This window comes from Ahaetulla prasina, chromosome 2, assembly GCF_028640845.1.
Source record: "Ahaetulla prasina isolate Xishuangbanna chromosome 2, ASM2864084v1, whole genome shotgun sequence".
Classification (NCBI taxonomy): domain Eukaryota; kingdom Metazoa; phylum Chordata; class Lepidosauria; order Squamata; family Colubridae; genus Ahaetulla; species Ahaetulla prasina.
In genome coordinates, this window is record NC_080540.1 from 56,859,367 (window position 1) to 56,877,268 (window position 17,902).

Genomic DNA, 17,902 nt, shown 5'->3' on the forward strand with positions numbered 1-17,902 from the left:
AGGGCGACGGCAATGGTGAGAGCCCCGAAAGTCTTCTGCTCCTGACGGGAGAGCCCCGACGAGGTCCCCCATGAACGGGGGTTGTGGAAGGGGGGGGCATGTCCGTGGCTGCGGTGGGGACGGCAAGGACGTCTGTCTTGGATAAGGGCGACGTTTGGAACCCCCTAGCGGCAATGGCGGCAGCATGCTCTCTCCCTTTTCTCCCTCCTTTCCCTTGGATTTTTTCATCTTGACCTGATAAGATCTGAGGAGGCTGTTTTAGAGCTGGTCATTTTCGCTTTGGATGGACATGGACTTAGGCATGGAGGTCTCCTTTTCTTCCTCTAGACTTTGGAGTTGTAATGGGGAGTTTCGACTCTGGAGCTTAGACTCCCCCCCCCCGGACTCTGGAGCATTTTTAACATCTGTATGTCTGTTATGACTTTTACCATCTTGAACGGGATCTCCTTGCGAGAATGTCCATCATCTTTTATCATCTGTGGGACCTATGTCAGCGGTTCTGAATATGACTGCTTTATCATCATCTACGGTTACGGACAAACTCATTTTTGTGCCAATTATGCCTGATACGAGATATGATTTATTCTTCGTTAGAACTTCATCATCTGCGAGGATCCTCCGCCTCGCAGAAATGGCCCTCTACGTTATCGAGGGCCTATCTCAATGATGGGTTTTGGGACCCAAAGAGATGGCATGCGTTAAGAAAGAATCTTTGGGGTTTTTTAGATAAACAATTTTTAAGGGGTGGGAGGGTAAAGGCGGGTATCGGGGGAAACCCGTCGGGGAGGGAGCCAGTCCTTGCGTTTGCTCGCGGCGATACTTTATTAAGTTCAGAGGTTAAGGGGAAGCCTTGTTCTCCAATTCCAGAGGATCGTTCCATCAGTACGGTAAGTGGGAGAGGCAGATATGGCGGAAGTGGGGGGCCACATCATGTTCAGGGGGTGCGCACTCACTGTTTGAGAGCGATTGCGCGCTCCGGCCCCTCAGACTTCTCCCGTTCCCCGAGTGGCCAGTATCCCCAGGGCTTGGACCTTCGGCTGATATTGTGCAATGCTAGGTCCGTAGTGAATAAAGCCCCCCTGATCTACGATTTTATACAGGGGGGGGCTGCGGACCTTGTGGGCATTTCGGAGACTTGGTTGGGCATTGAAGAGGGGGTTCCCCTGGTGGAGATGTGCCCACCGGGTTTCCGGGCATTTCATCAGCCGAGGGCCCAAGGTAGGGGTGGAGGGGTGGCGGTGGTTATTAGAGAGAGTCTGGAGCCGATGGAGGCCACTGTTCCTCAGATAGCCGGTTGTGAATCCCTTTACGTGAAGTGGGGGCGTAGGATGCAGGTGGGCTTGTTGATCACGTACCTGGCTCCTTGCTGCGTGGCAACAGCCCTGCCCGAGTTGCTGGAGTTGATAGCCGGGATGGCAGTTGATACCCCCAGGCTTATGGTCATGGGGGATTTCAACTTGCCATCAGCCGGTGTGTCGTCAATGGCGGCTCGGGAGTTCATGGCCTCCATGACGGCCATGGACCTGACCCAATTAATTGACGGCCCCACCCACGTTGGGGGAAGCACACTGGATCTGATTTTTGTCTCTGGACAGTGGTTGAGTGATCTGGACATACGAGAATTAGTCATTGAACCTTTGTCATGGTCAGACCACTCTCTCCTTCGTCTGGACTTTCGGACCGCCGCTCCACACCGCAGGGAGACGGGACCAATACGTTGGTTCCGTCCCAGGCGACTGATGGACCCAGAGAGGTTCCTGATGGAGCTTGGGCCGCTCCCTGGTGACCTGGCCCACGGCTCGGCCGAGGAGCTTGTTGCGGCCTGGGAACAGGCCGCGGTGGGCGCTTTGGACCGTGTCGTGCCTTTGCGGCGTCTGACCCGGCGTAGGTCTCAACCAGCTCCTTGGTTTTCTGAGGAGCTGAGGGAGATGAAACGCCGGAGAAGACGCCTAGAGAGCGCGTGGAGGTCCAGCCGTTCTAAAGCTGACCGAACACTAGTTAGGTCTTTTACTCAGACCTATCTAGTGGCATTGAGGGAGGCCAAGCGGGCCTATGTCTCTACCCTCATTGCGTCAGCAGAGAACCGCCCAGCCGCCCTGTTTAGGGTGACTCGCTCCCTCCTTAACCAGGAGGGCTGCAATGACCCCTTACAGGGTTGTGCTGAGGATTTCAGCAGGTAACTGTTTGACAAAATCGCTCAGCTTCGGGACGGTCTGGACCAAAACTGGGTAGTTTCGGGCGAGGTGACGGAGGCTAGTCTTGTTGAGACCATCTGGGAGGAGTTTGACCCTGTGGCTCCCGAGGACATGGACAGGTTGCTGGGGCGGCTGAATGCCACCACATGTTTATTGGACCCGTGTCCCTCCTGGTTGGTGCTGGCCACCCGGGAGGTTACACGAGGCTGGCTCCAGGGGATTGTTAACGCTTCTCTGAGGGAGGGTGTTGTTCCCACCGCCTTGAAAGAGGCGGTGGTGAGACCCCTCCTCAAGAAGCCTTCCCTGGACCCAGCTGTTTTGAGTAACTATCGTCCAGTCTCCAACCTTCGCTTTGTGGCGAAGGTTGTTGAGAGTGTGGTGGCACACCAGTTACCCCAGTACCTGGATGAATCTGTCTATCTAGACCCGTTCCAGTCCGGTTTCCGACCCGGGTACAGCACGGAGACAGCTTTGGTGGATGACCTCTGGAGGGCCCGGGATAGAGGTTATTCCTCTGCCCTGGTTCTCCTTGATCTCTCAGCGGCTTTTGATACCATCAACCATGGTATCCTGCTGCGGCGGTTGGGGGGATTGGGTGTGGGAGGCACCGTGTTTCGGTGGTTCTCATCCTATCTCTCCGACCGATCGCAGACGGTGTTGGCAGGGGGGCAGAGGTCGACCTCGAGGCGCCTCCTTTGTGGGGTGCCACAGGGGTCGGTTCTCTCGCCTCTCCTGTTCAACATCTACATGAAGCCGCTGGGCGAGGTCATCAGTGGTTTTGGGGTGAGTTATCAACTGTACGCGGATGACACCCAGCTGTACATTTCCACCCCTGACCACCCCAATGTAGCTGTTGAAGTGTTGTCTCGGTGTGTGGAGGCCGTACAGGTCTGGATGGGGAGAAACAGGCTCAAGCTCAACCCCTCCAAGACTGAGTGGCTGTGGATGCCGGCATCCTGGTACAGTCAGCTGCAACCGCGGCTGACTGTTGGAGGCGAATCATTGGCCCCAATGGAGAGGATGCGTAATCTGGGGGTTCTCCTGGATGGACGGTTGTCTTTTGAAGATCATTTGGCGACCGTCTCCAGGAGAGCTTTTTACCAGGTTCGCCTGGTCCGCCAGTTGCGCCCCTTTCTAGACCGGGAGGCCTTATGCACGGTCACTCAAGCCCTCGTCACTTCTCGCCTGGACTAATGTAACACTCTCTACATGGGGCTCCCCTTGAGGTGCACCCGGAGACTTCAGTTAGTTCAGAATGCAGCCGCGCGGGTGATAGAGGGAGCCACTTGTGGCTCCCATATAACACCGATCCTGCGCAGGCTGCACTGGCTGCCTGTGGTTTTCCGAGTGCACTTCAAAGTGTTGGTTACCACCTTTAAAGCGCTCCATGGCATAGGACCGGGATATCTTCGGGACCGCCTTCTGTTACCACATGCCTCCCACCGGCCGGTACGCTCCCATAGAGAGGGCCTCCTCAGGGTGCCGTCAGCCAAACAGTGTAGGCTGGCGAGGGGGAGAGCCTTCTCTGTGGGGGCACCTACCCTCTGGAATGAGCTTCCCCCAGGTCTTCGACAACTTCCTGACCTCCGGACCTTTCGCCGCGAGCTTAAAACATATCTATTCTTCCGAGCAGGACTGGCTTAATAGGGTTTTTAAACATGGATTTTATTGGGGTTTATTTTATATTTTGTATTGTATTTTAAATTTAGGCTATTGGAATAAGTTTTTTAAATAGTGTTTTTTATCGAAATGTATTGTATTATTTTATCTGCCTGTTCACCGCCCTGAGTCCTTCAGGAGAAGGGCGGTATAAAAATTAAATTATTATTATTATTATTATAGGTTGGAAGGAGCTGGGGCAAGTAACGGGACTCATCCTGTTGTGTGGCACTCGGGTCTCGAACCTGGACTGTCAGCTTTACAGTTGACAAGCACAGTGTCTTTACTTCCCAATGTGGTACCCTATAGTTGTGTTGCATGATGACTCCTTTCTTCTTTAACTACTATGGCCATGCTTCGCATAGATTATGGTTATCTATTCAATATAATCCATTTGTAAAGCAGCATTCAAAATAAGATCACACGACTGTTAAGGCTGTCATCTTATGTATATAATTTGTGCATAAACCCATTAAACACCCTTAGGAAGGAATTTCTGAATAGGTCTGGCCTATATCACTGTGTGCTAAGAATTGTGTTATACTGAGACACATCAGTTATCTGTCTACTCAATATTAACAGGAACTGTAGGTTTTCAGAGTTTCAGAAGGAAACCCATGCTCTATCTCTAAATTCGTCCCTGATTGAAGGAGACATTGGATGCTAAAAAGAAAAGGGAATGCTAATCCAAATGAAACGTATCAATCTAGAAATGTTGCTATCTTGCTTTTGGCCACTTCTCTACAACCATACTTATAGTGTATGTGGAGTGATGCAACATATACTCAGATTGTTCACAATCCATTCCAAACAAAGCAGCCTGGTTCAACTCCTTTCACATAAAAATAATATATAGTGTTTCATTTTACTTCTTTCCTTGGCAATATTTTCAGAAAATTTAGAAGAGAATTTTGGCTCAGGATTTTGTGAGTAATATGACTTCATTACCTACCCAAATCTGCTGTCCAGGTGCTGTTGACAGGCAACTTTAAAGCCGCTTCCCTAGATTTCTTAATTTCTTAACTTTAAAACGCTTGGACTGATGAGCAATCCTTCCATCAGAGCATGCTTTTAAATGGACAATCATCATCTCAAAATCTTTCAAAAGAGGACCATCCTCAATAAAATAAGACATATGTTAACAGTTGTGTGATTGACTAATAATCCAGGCGCAATTCCTTTAGAAGGACTCTCTAATTCAGGGGTGTCAAACTCGTGATGTCATGTTGTCATCATGTGATGTATCATGACTTTTCCTCCCTTCACTAAACCGGGGGTGGGTGTGGCCAGCGCATGACGCATCCGGCCCGCGAGCCGCGAGTTTGACATCCCTGCTTTAATTTTACTAAGCATAAGATCAAGGTAACTTTTGAATAGTATGTCCTTTTTCAGTTACCATAGCTTACCTCTCCTCTGGTGCAAGGAACCGCATCAGAATATCTAGAAGTACAGAGAGAGCCCTCTTCACTGTTATCATCTGGAAGCCCAAATGTAGCTGTGCAATTGACAGCAAAATATTTGTAAGGTCTCCAGGTTTGCCCATAGTCCTGGGACCTCTCCAGTACCATGGCTGCTGGGCGGGGTGACTTGAAGACTACAATGACATGGGTCAGATAGACCTCTGTTTCCAGATCCAGCCTGATTTCTTCTCTGTGCACCCCTTGGGCAGACTGCCACCAGGAACCAGGATGCAGGAAGAAGTCATCAGTCATCTCATCAGGATGGTGAGAGTTATTAGGCTGGTTGGCATTGCATTTGGTACACTTGGGCATTCCACAGGAGCCTTGGTGCAGGTTGTGCTCTGGATAAAAGCAGTAGAGTTCTGTGCTGTTCTTTCCACAGGTGGTAAGTGTAGTTGGTATCCTGCCTGTTGCTAGATTTCCCACTGCAGGATTGCAGGAATGCCCATCACAACGGAAGGCTCGTGGCTTCATTGAACCTGCAGAACAGAGGAATGACAAACCAATTCAGCGCACTGCACTGTTCCACCTGCTTCCTTAAATGCTTCCTGAACACTTAAGGACCTACTATATTTCATGACTCCCTATCCTGCCTGCCTTTCTATCTTTCATATTGATGGGTGGCTATTAAAGAGAGTGGTTGGTTGATTTTGGATTTTTGAAAATGCTAAACTATTTGAAATCTTTTATTTTAGCAACGGGGCATATGATGCGAAATCAGTGAACATATCTAATAAGAGTTAATGAGAAGAAATAATGGAGGTAACAGAATAAAGCAAGTGTAAAAAATCTGCAAGATAAAGTAATGAACAACTATTTTAGGGAAGGTTGCTAATTGGGTGCTAGCACTCAGCTTTGGAGGATCCTGGACGAAGTGAATTGTCCATAGCCTTTTCAGTAAAAATTCATGTCATGTTATAGCACTGAGATAGCATTGGTTATGCTTGCGGATGACCCGGGATGAAGATGATGAATCCACCCTGCCCTCCTGAATCTTTTAGAAGTGTTCAATAGCATCAGCCATGGTTTCTTCTTGGACTTGCTCTGGAGATTGGGAGTGGAGGATGTGTTTTGTATTTTTGTATTGATTCTTCTTCTTCTGGGGCTGGTTCTAGTCAGTGTTGCTGGGCTGAAGAGAGGTCAAGCCCTAGGCTTCTAATGTTGTGGGGTACTCAGGGCTTGGGTCCTTTGCCTCTTGGAAAGGAAAGAACCAAAGCAGGAGTGTGAAACTGGTGGCCGGTAGGCCGGATGCATCACGTGCAGGTCACACACATCTTAACTCCATGAAGGGGAAAAACATTGTGAAATGTCATGTGACGGCAACATGATGCCGTGAGTTTGACACCTATGAACTAAAGGGGGAAAAAGCAAACCACAGATTTGATTTTTTTATATATCTATCTCTCTGTCTCTCTCTATCTATGTATTGAACCGAATCCGTAATTTTTTCCCCTTTAGTTTCTGCAAACGTGTGTGTGTGTGTGTGTGTGTGTGTGTGTGTGTGTGTGTGTGTGTGTGTGTGTGTGTGTGTGTGTGTGTGTGTGTGAGAGAGAGAGAGAGAGAGAGAGAGAGAGAGAGAGAGAGAGAGAGATGCAGTAAAATGTTTAACCTGGGGGCCAATCAAAATTGGCAGCAATATGTTGATTTTAATTCAGATTACTTGTTAAATTGTGTTGAACATGAAATACCAATCAGTTCTGTGGTGTTTCTTATTCCTTATATGGAAGAATGGACAGAGAGAAGAGGTAGCAAACTAGGTTACATTAATGATTCCAATAAAGGAGAATATTTGTAGTTCAGGTTTGAAATAAGGGGTCCTTGATGTTCTCTGAGCTTGGTTGTTTTTTTGCAGACATTTCATTACCCAAAACTAGGGAACATTATCAGTGCTAGTGATTAGACTAGATAGTGCAAGACTACAAAGCTCAGAAAGCACCAAAGATCTCTGATTTAAATCTACTCGTTCCAGAAATCAATGAGCAGATTGTATTTACAGAAGATTGCTTGAGAAAAACATTAAAGAAGCACCTTAAGAGTAGAAGGTTGGGGGGAAATGTACATGGAGAAGAGCAGATTCTATACTTTGGCTTGTGCAAATGTAAATTTCTTTGTGATCCTCTGACTTAAGGTGTAAAGCCACTATGGGTGAGTAAGATGTATTCCATATGTATAAGGTTCTAACCCAACAGAAACCTTTGCACCAACTTTGTTTCACAAGGAATCCTGCCTACGTATTAATATGAATGATCAGGGGCAAGAGATGAATGGAGGTGAAAATTATGAGGTACATGTTTCACCACTTAAAACCAGCAAACCAGTCAACAAGCAAGCCAGCTTTTTTTTCCCCCCAGTTCTTATAGATGAGATCAGAAAACCTTTTCCCTCTCTCTTAAATTTCCTAGCTTTTACCTTGTAGAACAGAGTCAAGAGTCAGTTTGGTTTAGTTAAGGCACCAGGCTAGAAATCAGGAAACTCTGAATTCAGGTGCCACCTTAGCCATGAAAAGCCAGCTGGGTGACCCTAAACCAGTTGCTCAAGAAGGCAAGGGACAAATGACTTATGAACAAAGGTGTCAAAAAAACTGCAAGGACTAGTCCAAGCAACACCAGGAGTCAAAAACTGACTTAAAGACACAGGACAGGACAAAAAAAAAGTTCCTGTTGAACTGTTGCATGGCTAAGAACAGCAGTAGAACACAAGGCAAATGAACACAGGGAAAAGTTGGTTGTGGGGGAAGGGTTGGTTCAAATGATGGGGTTAAGAGCTTCACATTGGAAAAAATCAATGTGATTGCTTGGCTTCCCAATCAGGCAGCCCATCCATCACTCACTTATTCCCTGAAATGTGGGGTCACAGTCATGGGGCAGTATGGATGAAGGGACAGAAGCAACTTGGGACCTAGCCTGAATACCAAATGGATCTCTTTGAATAATTCATAGAAAGGATAAACAATCAAGATTGTAGTGCATTTTTCTTCTCTGGGCCCCAGGTGCTGCATGTCATTGAGAATTTGGCTCTTGATTGATGGCTTGTTCAATAATCCCTGCTCCTTGGCTATTTATGTATTTATTCCAGAGTCCCCAGGGGGCTGTTCAGAGGGGTGGCTGCTTGCTGGAGGTGGCTTGATTAAAGAATGGCTCCACTGAGGGGAGTCACACAGCTGGAAAAGCAAAACTGGGTAACCTCTTCCATGGGCGATGGCTGAAACAGACAATTCCAATGGACATTAAAATGTTAACTAGTAAATAGGTGATTTGTTATCCTTTTTGAAATCGTATGTAGAACTCAAACAATTGGAAATGAAAGCTGAAATGTTCATACTGAATTCAGCTGACTATATGTACATTCAGGAGGAAAGATTTATACAATCATCACAATGGTATAGGACCCTACAGATTTTCAGCAATCATCAAGTGTGCTTTGCAATACTTTATTTTTCTTCAATGAAAAACCATTTAGTTCTGTAGGGTTTTTTTCGTTGTTAAGTACATTTCTCCAGATGATGTTGTTGTCATGTAGGAACATGATTTTTTAAAAAAACATAGCATGGCCTAATTTTATTATATGGTCTGTGTCCTTTTGTATTGGTTTTCATTGAGAATTTCTATTGTCAATGTGTTTTAAATTTATAAAAAAAATCTTCCAGCTGCCTCCAGTTGGGTTTGCACTGTAGGTTTACAACTTGGGCATTGTTTTAAAAATCTTGCCTTTATAAGGTTTGAAGAAACTGTTAGACTAATATACAGCAATAGCAATAGCACTTAGACTTATATACCGCTACATAATGCTTTACAGCACTCTCTGAGTGGTTTACCAAATCAGCATGTTTTCCCCAACAATCTGGGTTCTCATTTTATTGGCCTCAGAAGGATGGAAGGCTGAGTCAACCTTGAGCCGGTCAGGATCGAACTGCTGGCAGTGAGCAGTGAGTTAGCCTGCAATACTGCATTCCAACCACTATGCCACCACATATAGGTATGATGACCGCACAAAGTTAAACATTTCAGAGGATAATATTCTCTTGAATTATATATCTAGTTACACGGAACTTAATAATTGGACAATATGAATGGTTTCTCTGAACTATTGCTGAAACTAAAACACTGGTATTGCAACATTAGAAAGATAAATATATGTCCCCATTTATTCAATGGATTGAAAGTTTGATTTCACTTGCTCCTTATAAGCCTATTGCCTAGAGGTTTGTATGGCTAAATATAATGAAATATGGGATTCATTTATATAAAATGCAGTAGGTTTAAAAAAGCATGATAGTTATATAAGTGCACCAGAAGAGTATGTGTGTGTATGTGTGTGTGTATATATTTGCAGAATGTTTGCATTAATTATATACGGAATTGTAAGTGTGTAATTCTGTATTTAATTAATAATGTTACAATATGTAGCGTACTTTATATTTTGCTTTTTTCTGATTTTTTTTTACTTTTTAAGCACCTGTTATGCATTTTCTATTACGTCTGTACTTTTGCTCTGTATCTTTTTTCTTTTTTCTCTTAAAAGCAATAATATTTATATTAAAAAATAAGCCCACTTATGAGTACTGTTGAATTTCAGATGTGCTTCCTAGATTGTCCTATCCTTGCTATATGGAATTTAATATATTGCAACTGTATCAATGCACCAAAGTTAATTTAAAATTTAAAAGAATAACCTAAAGGGAACCATATCAGAAGGAAAAGTGGGTAGAATATTGTAGGTGTGATAGGTACTGTGTGTAAACCATTTCTTGTAAAGGAAAAAAAATGTCAGAGGGATCCAATCAGGCAAATGGAAAGACTACTCTCTCTCTCTCTCTCTCTCTCTCTCACCCTCTCTCTCTCTCTCTCACTTGTCCCTCTAGAACAGGGATGTCCAAACTTGGCCCCTTGAAGAGTGGTGGACTTCAGTTCCCAGAATTGCCCAGCCAGCAACTTGCTCATATTTATAGCTCATGCTGGCTGGGGAATTCTGGGAGTTGAAGTCCACCACTCTTCAAGGGGCCAAGTTTGGACACCCCTGCTCTAGAATGAACAGGTGAGAGGTGGACAGATTAAGATTAACAGATTAACAAAGTTGGAAGGGACCTTGTAGGTCATCTAGCCCACCCACCCCCGCCCAATCAGGAGACCCTACACCATTTCTGACAGATGGCAGTCCAGTCTCTTCTTGAAAACTTCCAGTGATGATGCTGGAATTGCCAGTGAATGAAACAGTCCAGGATGGGAAGAAGCATGTAACAATGTAGAATCACAATGACATATATCTGGTTTGGGGGAAGAGCAGAGACAGATGTGACATATAGCTAGAATGCCAACTTTTTAATTCTTATCCACTGAAGATGAATGTCTGAGAAAATAAATCTGATACTTCAAAGCTGCTTGTATGGAATTTCAGTTCCTATGCATAATTATAGCTACTTGGAGTACAGAGAACTCCAGGACCACTTACTCAAGTAGAAACTGCTTGCCCTGGATGTGCCATACATAAAATTTGATAAATAAACACCCCTCCCACCCCTCCCACAGAGGTAAGCATTGTTTTATGGAGCTCTTCCCCAACAAGGCAGACACGGACTTCAGAGGATAATTAGAACTGCAGAAAAAACAATGGCTACCAACCTGCCTTCCATTGAGGACCTGTATATTGCACGAGTTAAAAGGAGGGCTGTGAAAATATTTACAGATCCCTCACATCCAGGACATAAACTGTTTCAACTCCTACCCTCAAAACGATGCTATAGAGCACTGCGCACCAGAACAACTAGACACAAGAACAGTTTTTTCCCAAATGCCATTACTCTGCTAAACAAATAATTCCCTCAACACTGTCAAGCTATTTACTAAATCTGCACGACTATTAATCTTCTCATTGTTTCCATCACCCATCTCCCTCCACTTATGACTGTATGACTGTAACTTTGTTGCTGGTATCCTTACGATTTATACTGATTGTTTCCTAATACAATTTGATTGCTTATTTGTTCCCTGTGATTATCATTAAATGTTGTACCTTATGATTCTTGACGAATGTATCTTTTCTTTTATGTACACTGAGAGCATATGCACCAAGACAAATGCCTTGTGTGTCCAATCACCCTTGGCCAATAAAGAATTCTATTCTATTCTATTCTATTCTATTCTATTCTATTCTATTCTATTCTATTCTATTCTATTCTATTCTATTCTATTCTATTCTATTCTATTCTGTAGAACTGGCTCGCCTCAGAAATAAGCTTGGTAATTAGAAAGTAAGTGGACACATTTTATTATTTAAAGAGGCATTCAGGATTGAGATATGGAAGATGTATATACCTAGGAAGTACAGGGGTGCCATTCATGAAATGGCCACACTTATTGTTCTTTTCTTCATTATGTTAATTAAATTTTATGTAGAGTGCAGTTTACTGCATACCACTTATGTAAGCAGCTTCATTTTTTTTTATTGAAATGGTATAAAAGCACTTGTAATAAAAGGGGACTGGAAAACTTCCTAGAGAATAAGGTTATCAGGGGCTTCTCATCGTGATGGTTTTTTTTTTTTTACTGTGTAGCAATGTTGATGGGAAAACATGAGGGACAATTATGTCCTTATGTCCTATCTATGAGCTTCCTATTGGCAGAGCTTTAGAGAAAACAAAATTGTTGGCCTGAACCTGCACTGCTTTGCTTATTTTCTTATGTACTCTGATTAAATCACACTCTCTGCTGCAATCTAATTTACCCTTTGGTTTTCAACCGTGTCCAGTAGAACTTTTTCATATATCTCATTGGCCCCCTTCTGTGTTCCTAATTGGGATGGGAAGGAGAATATAAATCACTGTAACTAAACTATTTTGACTACCCTGAGACAGCAATGTGACTTAGCTTTCTGTGAAAAGTTGCAATGTTATAGTGAGGCCCCATTAATACCATCCAACTGAATTTAATCAACCTCTGTCAAGCAAACAATCAGTGCTTTAGTATTAGTATTCCTCTCTATTATCAACAAATAAACAAACCAAGTTCTCGAGCTGAGAATTAGTGAGATCAGGAAACAGAACCCCAATGAAAAGGTGAGCATGGATTTACGTAGCATATTAAGCATCACAAACACGCACATTATATTTAGAAATATCATATGCTCTCCATTCTGAAAAGTATACCCTGCACTTGCAGGAAAACATTAGGAAGAGAAAAATGTTATCCTTTCTATTGAAGCAATAATAATTTCAGCAATAATTTTCTAGATCAGTATGATGGGGAGCTCCACTGAATGCTGGTTTATGGCTTAGCATTATATAGAAAGTAGTCGATCACAGCTTCATTCAAAATACAACATTGTTCTGTATATACATCCAGATAATGGATGATGTTACTGGGGTCACCAGAGACCCCACAGAATTCTATCCACTTAAATTTTAAACCAGAATTAAAACTCTCCACCAGCTTTGCCTTGCAAAGTGCCCTTTCTGTACTCATGCAATAATCTTTATATTTGCTATTAAACAAATTAGAACAGCTCAATTTTGCATGATTTTTGCAGGAATGGGATAATGGGATCCACTTGTCATTTTGTTCTTAGTGTACAAGTCTGAAAATCTAGTGAAACACACACATACACACACACACCAATAATGACTCCTGTGTCCACAAATTTGTTTTGAATTACAGACCTGAACAGAGCTTGTGTTTCCTTCATACAAATACCCATATAGCTTATTCATACCCATATAGGTTATTCTGAACTTTTGAGCAATGTAAAATAGTGAGGAGTGGTGGTGTTTTATTTAAACAAATACAAGTTGGAAATCTTCTCTGCATATCATGTAGATATCTAGCAAGAGTCCCAGTCTTTGTTATGAGATGACAGGGAAAGACTGCAAACTAATAGAGCGGGTCAATATAACTTGGGCTTCCTGCTTTTTTCAAACCATTCACCATTACCAAGTAAGATTGATGGGCAACATGAACAATTCTTAAGGATTCTTCAGACTGAAGACTCAAGGGGAACGAGGCCTGCTTTATTTTTGCAGAAGCTGTCTAGAGTGCATGCAGACTAAACACTGACCTTTGCTCCAAGAGGACCTTAAATAAGGCAAGGGGCTATGAAGGGCACCTGTGCTGTCAAAACATGGACTGCCTCCATTGCCCCTTCAGCCATAATATTTTGCTTTTATGACACCTCAGAATCAGGTACCAAGACGGGAGAAGAAAAAAGGAAAGAATCAAAGCAGGGGTGAAATCTACTTACCTTCCTTACCGGCTCGCAAGTGCACATACTGCTCACGCAGGTGTGCACATCACATGCGCACGCAGACCTTCTGAGCATGAGCAAAACCTGCACATGAGCAAAACCTTCTGCGCATGCGCAGAAGGTAAAAAACACATTATTTCCTGGTTAAAACCAGGAAGTAATGATACCCGGGTGGGTGGGCAGAGCTTTGCTCCACCATCGCTATCGGATCGCTGAACTATTGGCCACGATCTCTACCGGATTGCGTAATCCAGTCCGGTCCAGTAGCATTTCACCTCTGCATCAAAGGCGGATTCTCTCCTTCCTTCCTTAGATGCCAGGTCTTCTTGGGTCAGCTGTGTGTTGTAATTCATCACAAGATGATTTTACATGATCTCCAAAACAAAAGCCAAACGATCAAACTTTTAATTTGCTTCCCATCACAAAATGGGAAGTCATGTCCATGGCGTTCTTAGTCATGCCAAACAATAAAGCTACATTCAGCCAATTACAGCCTTCCAGTTTTTCATATCGGTGTGGGATAGTTGAACACAGATAGGGCAGAGACAAAACAAGATTCTTCCTTCTTTGCTTGGCATTTTGCAATGCTTTAACAAATAAGAATTTGTGAACTTCTGGATTGGCAGCAGGAAGAGGAATTTAAAAAAAGAAGCAGCAACATCTTAATTCTGCCATGCCTGTAAGAAATCAAGCTAAATATTGCAATTTTTTTTTCTATTACAGTAATGTTCACACTGCATTATACTGGATATCTGTTGTTTTACTGAACAAATGTAAGGGATAGCCAGAGACTATGATTTTCCATAGCTATTGGGCCAAAATCTTTATTGAATCTTATTGAGAGCTATCGTGCTGGAAAGAACAAAGAGCAAGACACAAATCTGGATTAAACTGTTGAACTGAAATGGAACTTGTATATTACATATTTGCAGTGTGCTATGCAGGCCTTTGGATGCCTATATAGGCTTTTGGATCTGAGAGTCAACAGTTCCCTCCAGCCATTTTTTTTAATGCTTTCATTATTATTTGATTAGTAGAGAATCTTAGCAAATCATATTTGAATCATTAGGCAGGCTCTATGGCTTTCTGGGGTGACAGATCTTTGGCTGCCATTCAAAGGAACTAGTACATTGTACTTGGACATTTTTTTTTTTACAACAGAGCCAGAAAATCCTGGTCTGAAATCTGTGGCACTATCCAGCTATTATTACATGAAGATTTATCCTGAGAAGGGGTTTTGCTCTGCCAGATGGCAGGAAAAATACCCAGCAGTGCTCATCAGCCTCCATACCATTCCTTAACAATCTGGCCTTACAAAACGTTTTTCTTGTAATCCCAAGGGATCAAAAGGGTTGTTGTTTTTTTGCAAAAGTTTAGCAATCTTGCGTGAGGTCTCACAAGATTTTGGCCACGTGGAAGCCCTTGGGCCACTGCGGTCATTCCACAACAATCCCTAAGGCTGGAAAAAGTTGCTAATTTAGATATCCAGCTGCCCATCCCTTCCCAAACAGGAGGAATGTTGTAGGATGGAATTCTAAGAGGAACATGTCATTGGATGATGTGTTACATCATTGAGAATGGCTGAAGGCAACCCTCAGCCCAATGAAAGCACACCCATGTGCAAATTGCAGTGGGAAAAGGTTCTGTGTCTATGGAGATGACCTATCTTTGGTTCCCACCCACCTCAGTTTCAATGGATAGCATTACTGGTAAATTTGGCAAAGTCTGTTTTATCAAAACTGCTACCAGCCAGCAGAGAAATGGAACAGGTTTTCCATATGACGGTTTCCTTAAGTACACGTTTTCCATGCAGGCAGCCTCCCATTCAGCCCCAATGTTGTAAGCTACACTTGGGAAAGATTCCTATGCAAAACCTGGAAAAGACTTTGCCAGTCAGCTGCTAAAGACTTTGCCAGTCAGCTGCTAAACCGTAGGTTCACTTGTTTGGTTTGGCTTGATGCAATGTGTGAATTATGCCTTGTAAACCATAATTTGCAGTTTAGCATGTTGTATCAACATAGGCAATGATAATTAACTTAATTGTTAGGTAATCCATGGCCGAACAATATCTTCTTAAGCTTTTTAAATCAGTGTCTTCTAAGGGGAACTTCTGTCTCAAGAAATGAAGCCTTATGCTTCAGCGACACTAGGGGGCTGTCTAAACACAGAAGGCTTTGCCTCAAACTCTCTGTTACAAACACATCTCTAATCTTTATGCCTGGGGATAGTTTTTAGAATAAAAAACGGTTCTTCTAAATGTCTTTCTAAAGGTATTTTTGTTGAAAAACCAAGGGGCCACTTTTACATTAGTGGACAACTTGATTCAGATTTGGTACATCCATCCCATTCTTCTATGTTCTTATCATGCTTTATTCCACTTAAAACTTTGTGTCAGGTGCTTGCTGTACAGAAATTTTGAACTTACGGTTGCACATACATAACCACCTTAAAATTATTCATATTCAGGGCATGAAATAAAGTGGCTCATTTGCAGAATATGAAATCTTAACATCCAAACTGGAATGGCCATCAATACATTCTCACCCACCCACCCACCCACTCACCCTCACTCTTGAAAATTAGGCAAAACTTAAACATTCTTCCCTGACACTTTACATTAAATTGTTAGAATGGGAAATTTCTGAACTCACTTTTCTGGTTTTAAAATGAGGACAAGAGCGATTATAATAAGCAAATTCCAACAGTTTGTAAATGTATAGATCTAAATGAAGGTGAATGGAGACTTACTAATTTATTTATTTTTTTACTAAACTCAAATTGAATACGAAAAGCTTTTAAAGACTCATCTGAAGTATCCGCAAGCTTTAAACGCCTTTACTGTTTATTTCTGCTTACCTGCTCCAAGCTGGGCAAAAATAATATACTCCAGGAATACGATCAGCGTTAAGCTTTTATGTTGCGTGACTCCGTCTACGAAATCCATCTTCGCCACCGACGTGAGGTCGTAAATAGTAATTAAGGCTATTTTACATGTCTGGTGCCCACTCAACCTTTGGCAGGAAAAAGAAAACAAAACTCCAACCCCTCGTAATTTATTCGGACGATTCTGGGACTGCCGGGTTTTCGCCCTGTCATTTCTCTTTTAAGCTCCCCCCTTCCTTTTCCCCAAGGGGTCGCGTTTTCCCAAGCCGCCGCGCTCTCTTGCTGCGTGTCAGTCCCGGCCGTCCATCGCCGCCAAGTAGCTCGAGCCCCGCTGGCGGGCTTTGAGGGGGAGACACCCCCCCCACCCCTCTCTCCCCGGCTCGCCCCTCCGGAGAGTCGGCGAAAGTCGCGCGGGATTGGCAAAGGCAGCCGTGCAGCGAGCAGGCGCCAAAATCGCTGCTCCTGCTGCTGTTGCAGACCATTTGGGTCAAAAACACGAGGCACCGTCAATCGGTCTCCGGGTCCCGAGTTCTCGATTCCACCCCGGGAATCTCTTATCCTGGGCTGGTTCTTTCGTCTCCCCTTCCTCTCTCCCCTCACCCCACCCACCTACCTCAGATCTCCTAACGAGTGTGCATTCCGGGGCAAAGCTGCCTTCGTGTTAGGCACCACTACACCGACTCTCCTTCCGGCTCCTTCACTCCGAGGCAACAGACCGGGGAGGGGAGGGAGTTGCTCAGTGGGGAACCCAGCCAGGACGATGGTTTCCCGGACGATCCGTCGTGCGATGTCGGGCGCTTGTCTCGAGCAAAACCCGACGACTCCCACGGCATCCTCGGGGTCTCTCCTTCCTCTCCCCTCTTCCTCCTCGCTTTCTGCTTCATAGACGGAGCAGAAGTCCGCGATCGCATCCACGCTCCATTCACCTCTCCGCCCCTCGGTGAGACCCGATCGGACCGAACATGCGGTTTATAGATCCCCTTCCTCGCCCTGTCCCTCCACAATCGAGGCTTATCGTGGGCCTCGTGCAACAGTCGCGCGTTCTTTAAAGCGGGTTTTTTCCCCAAACGCCATCACTCTGCTAAACAAATAATTTCCTCAACACTGTCAAACTGTTTACTAAATCTGCACTACAAACCGTTCCCATCACCCATCCCTTTCCACTTATGACTGCATGACTGTTAGCTTGTTGCTCGTATCCTTACGGATTATACTGATATTGTTTCCTGATTGCTTATGACGATCATTAAGTGTTGTAAGTGTTGTACCTTGATGAAGGTATCTTTTCTTTTACGTACACTGACAGCATATGCACCAAGACAAATTCCTTGTGTGTCCAATCACACTTGGCCAATAAAATTCTGTTCTATTCTATTCAACCTTGGCAACTTTAAGCCTGGAGGACTTCAACTACCAGAATTCTCCAGCCAGCTTTGTTAGCTGGGGAATTCTGGGAATTGAAATCCGCCAGGC

The 17,902-nt window shown here is 44.0% G+C and overlaps 1 protein-coding gene across 2 annotated transcripts in view; it reads right to left on the bottom strand.

Annotated features, from left to right (window-relative positions):
- Nucleotides 1-17,324, bottom strand: part of LOC131192946 (netrin-4-like) — a 66,937-nt gene extending 49,613 nt beyond the window's left edge. Inside the window, exons 1-3 of one of the 2 annotated variants that reach the window (XM_058172577.1) lie at nucleotides 17,043-17,324; nucleotides 16,403-16,557; nucleotides 5,261-5,793 (exon numbers count right to left, since the gene is read on the bottom strand). In XM_058172577.1, coding sequence (XP_058028560.1) covers nucleotides 5,261-5,793; nucleotides 16,403-16,490 — 621 coding nt within the window. In that variant the 5' untranslated portion in view covers nucleotides 16,491-16,557; nucleotides 17,043-17,324. Of the gene's footprint in view, nucleotides 1-5,260; nucleotides 5,794-16,402; nucleotides 17,007-17,042 lie in introns of those variants that run through there. The other variant, XM_058172579.1, reaches the window with a different exon arrangement.
- Nucleotides 17,325-17,902: the final 578 nt, after the last annotated feature.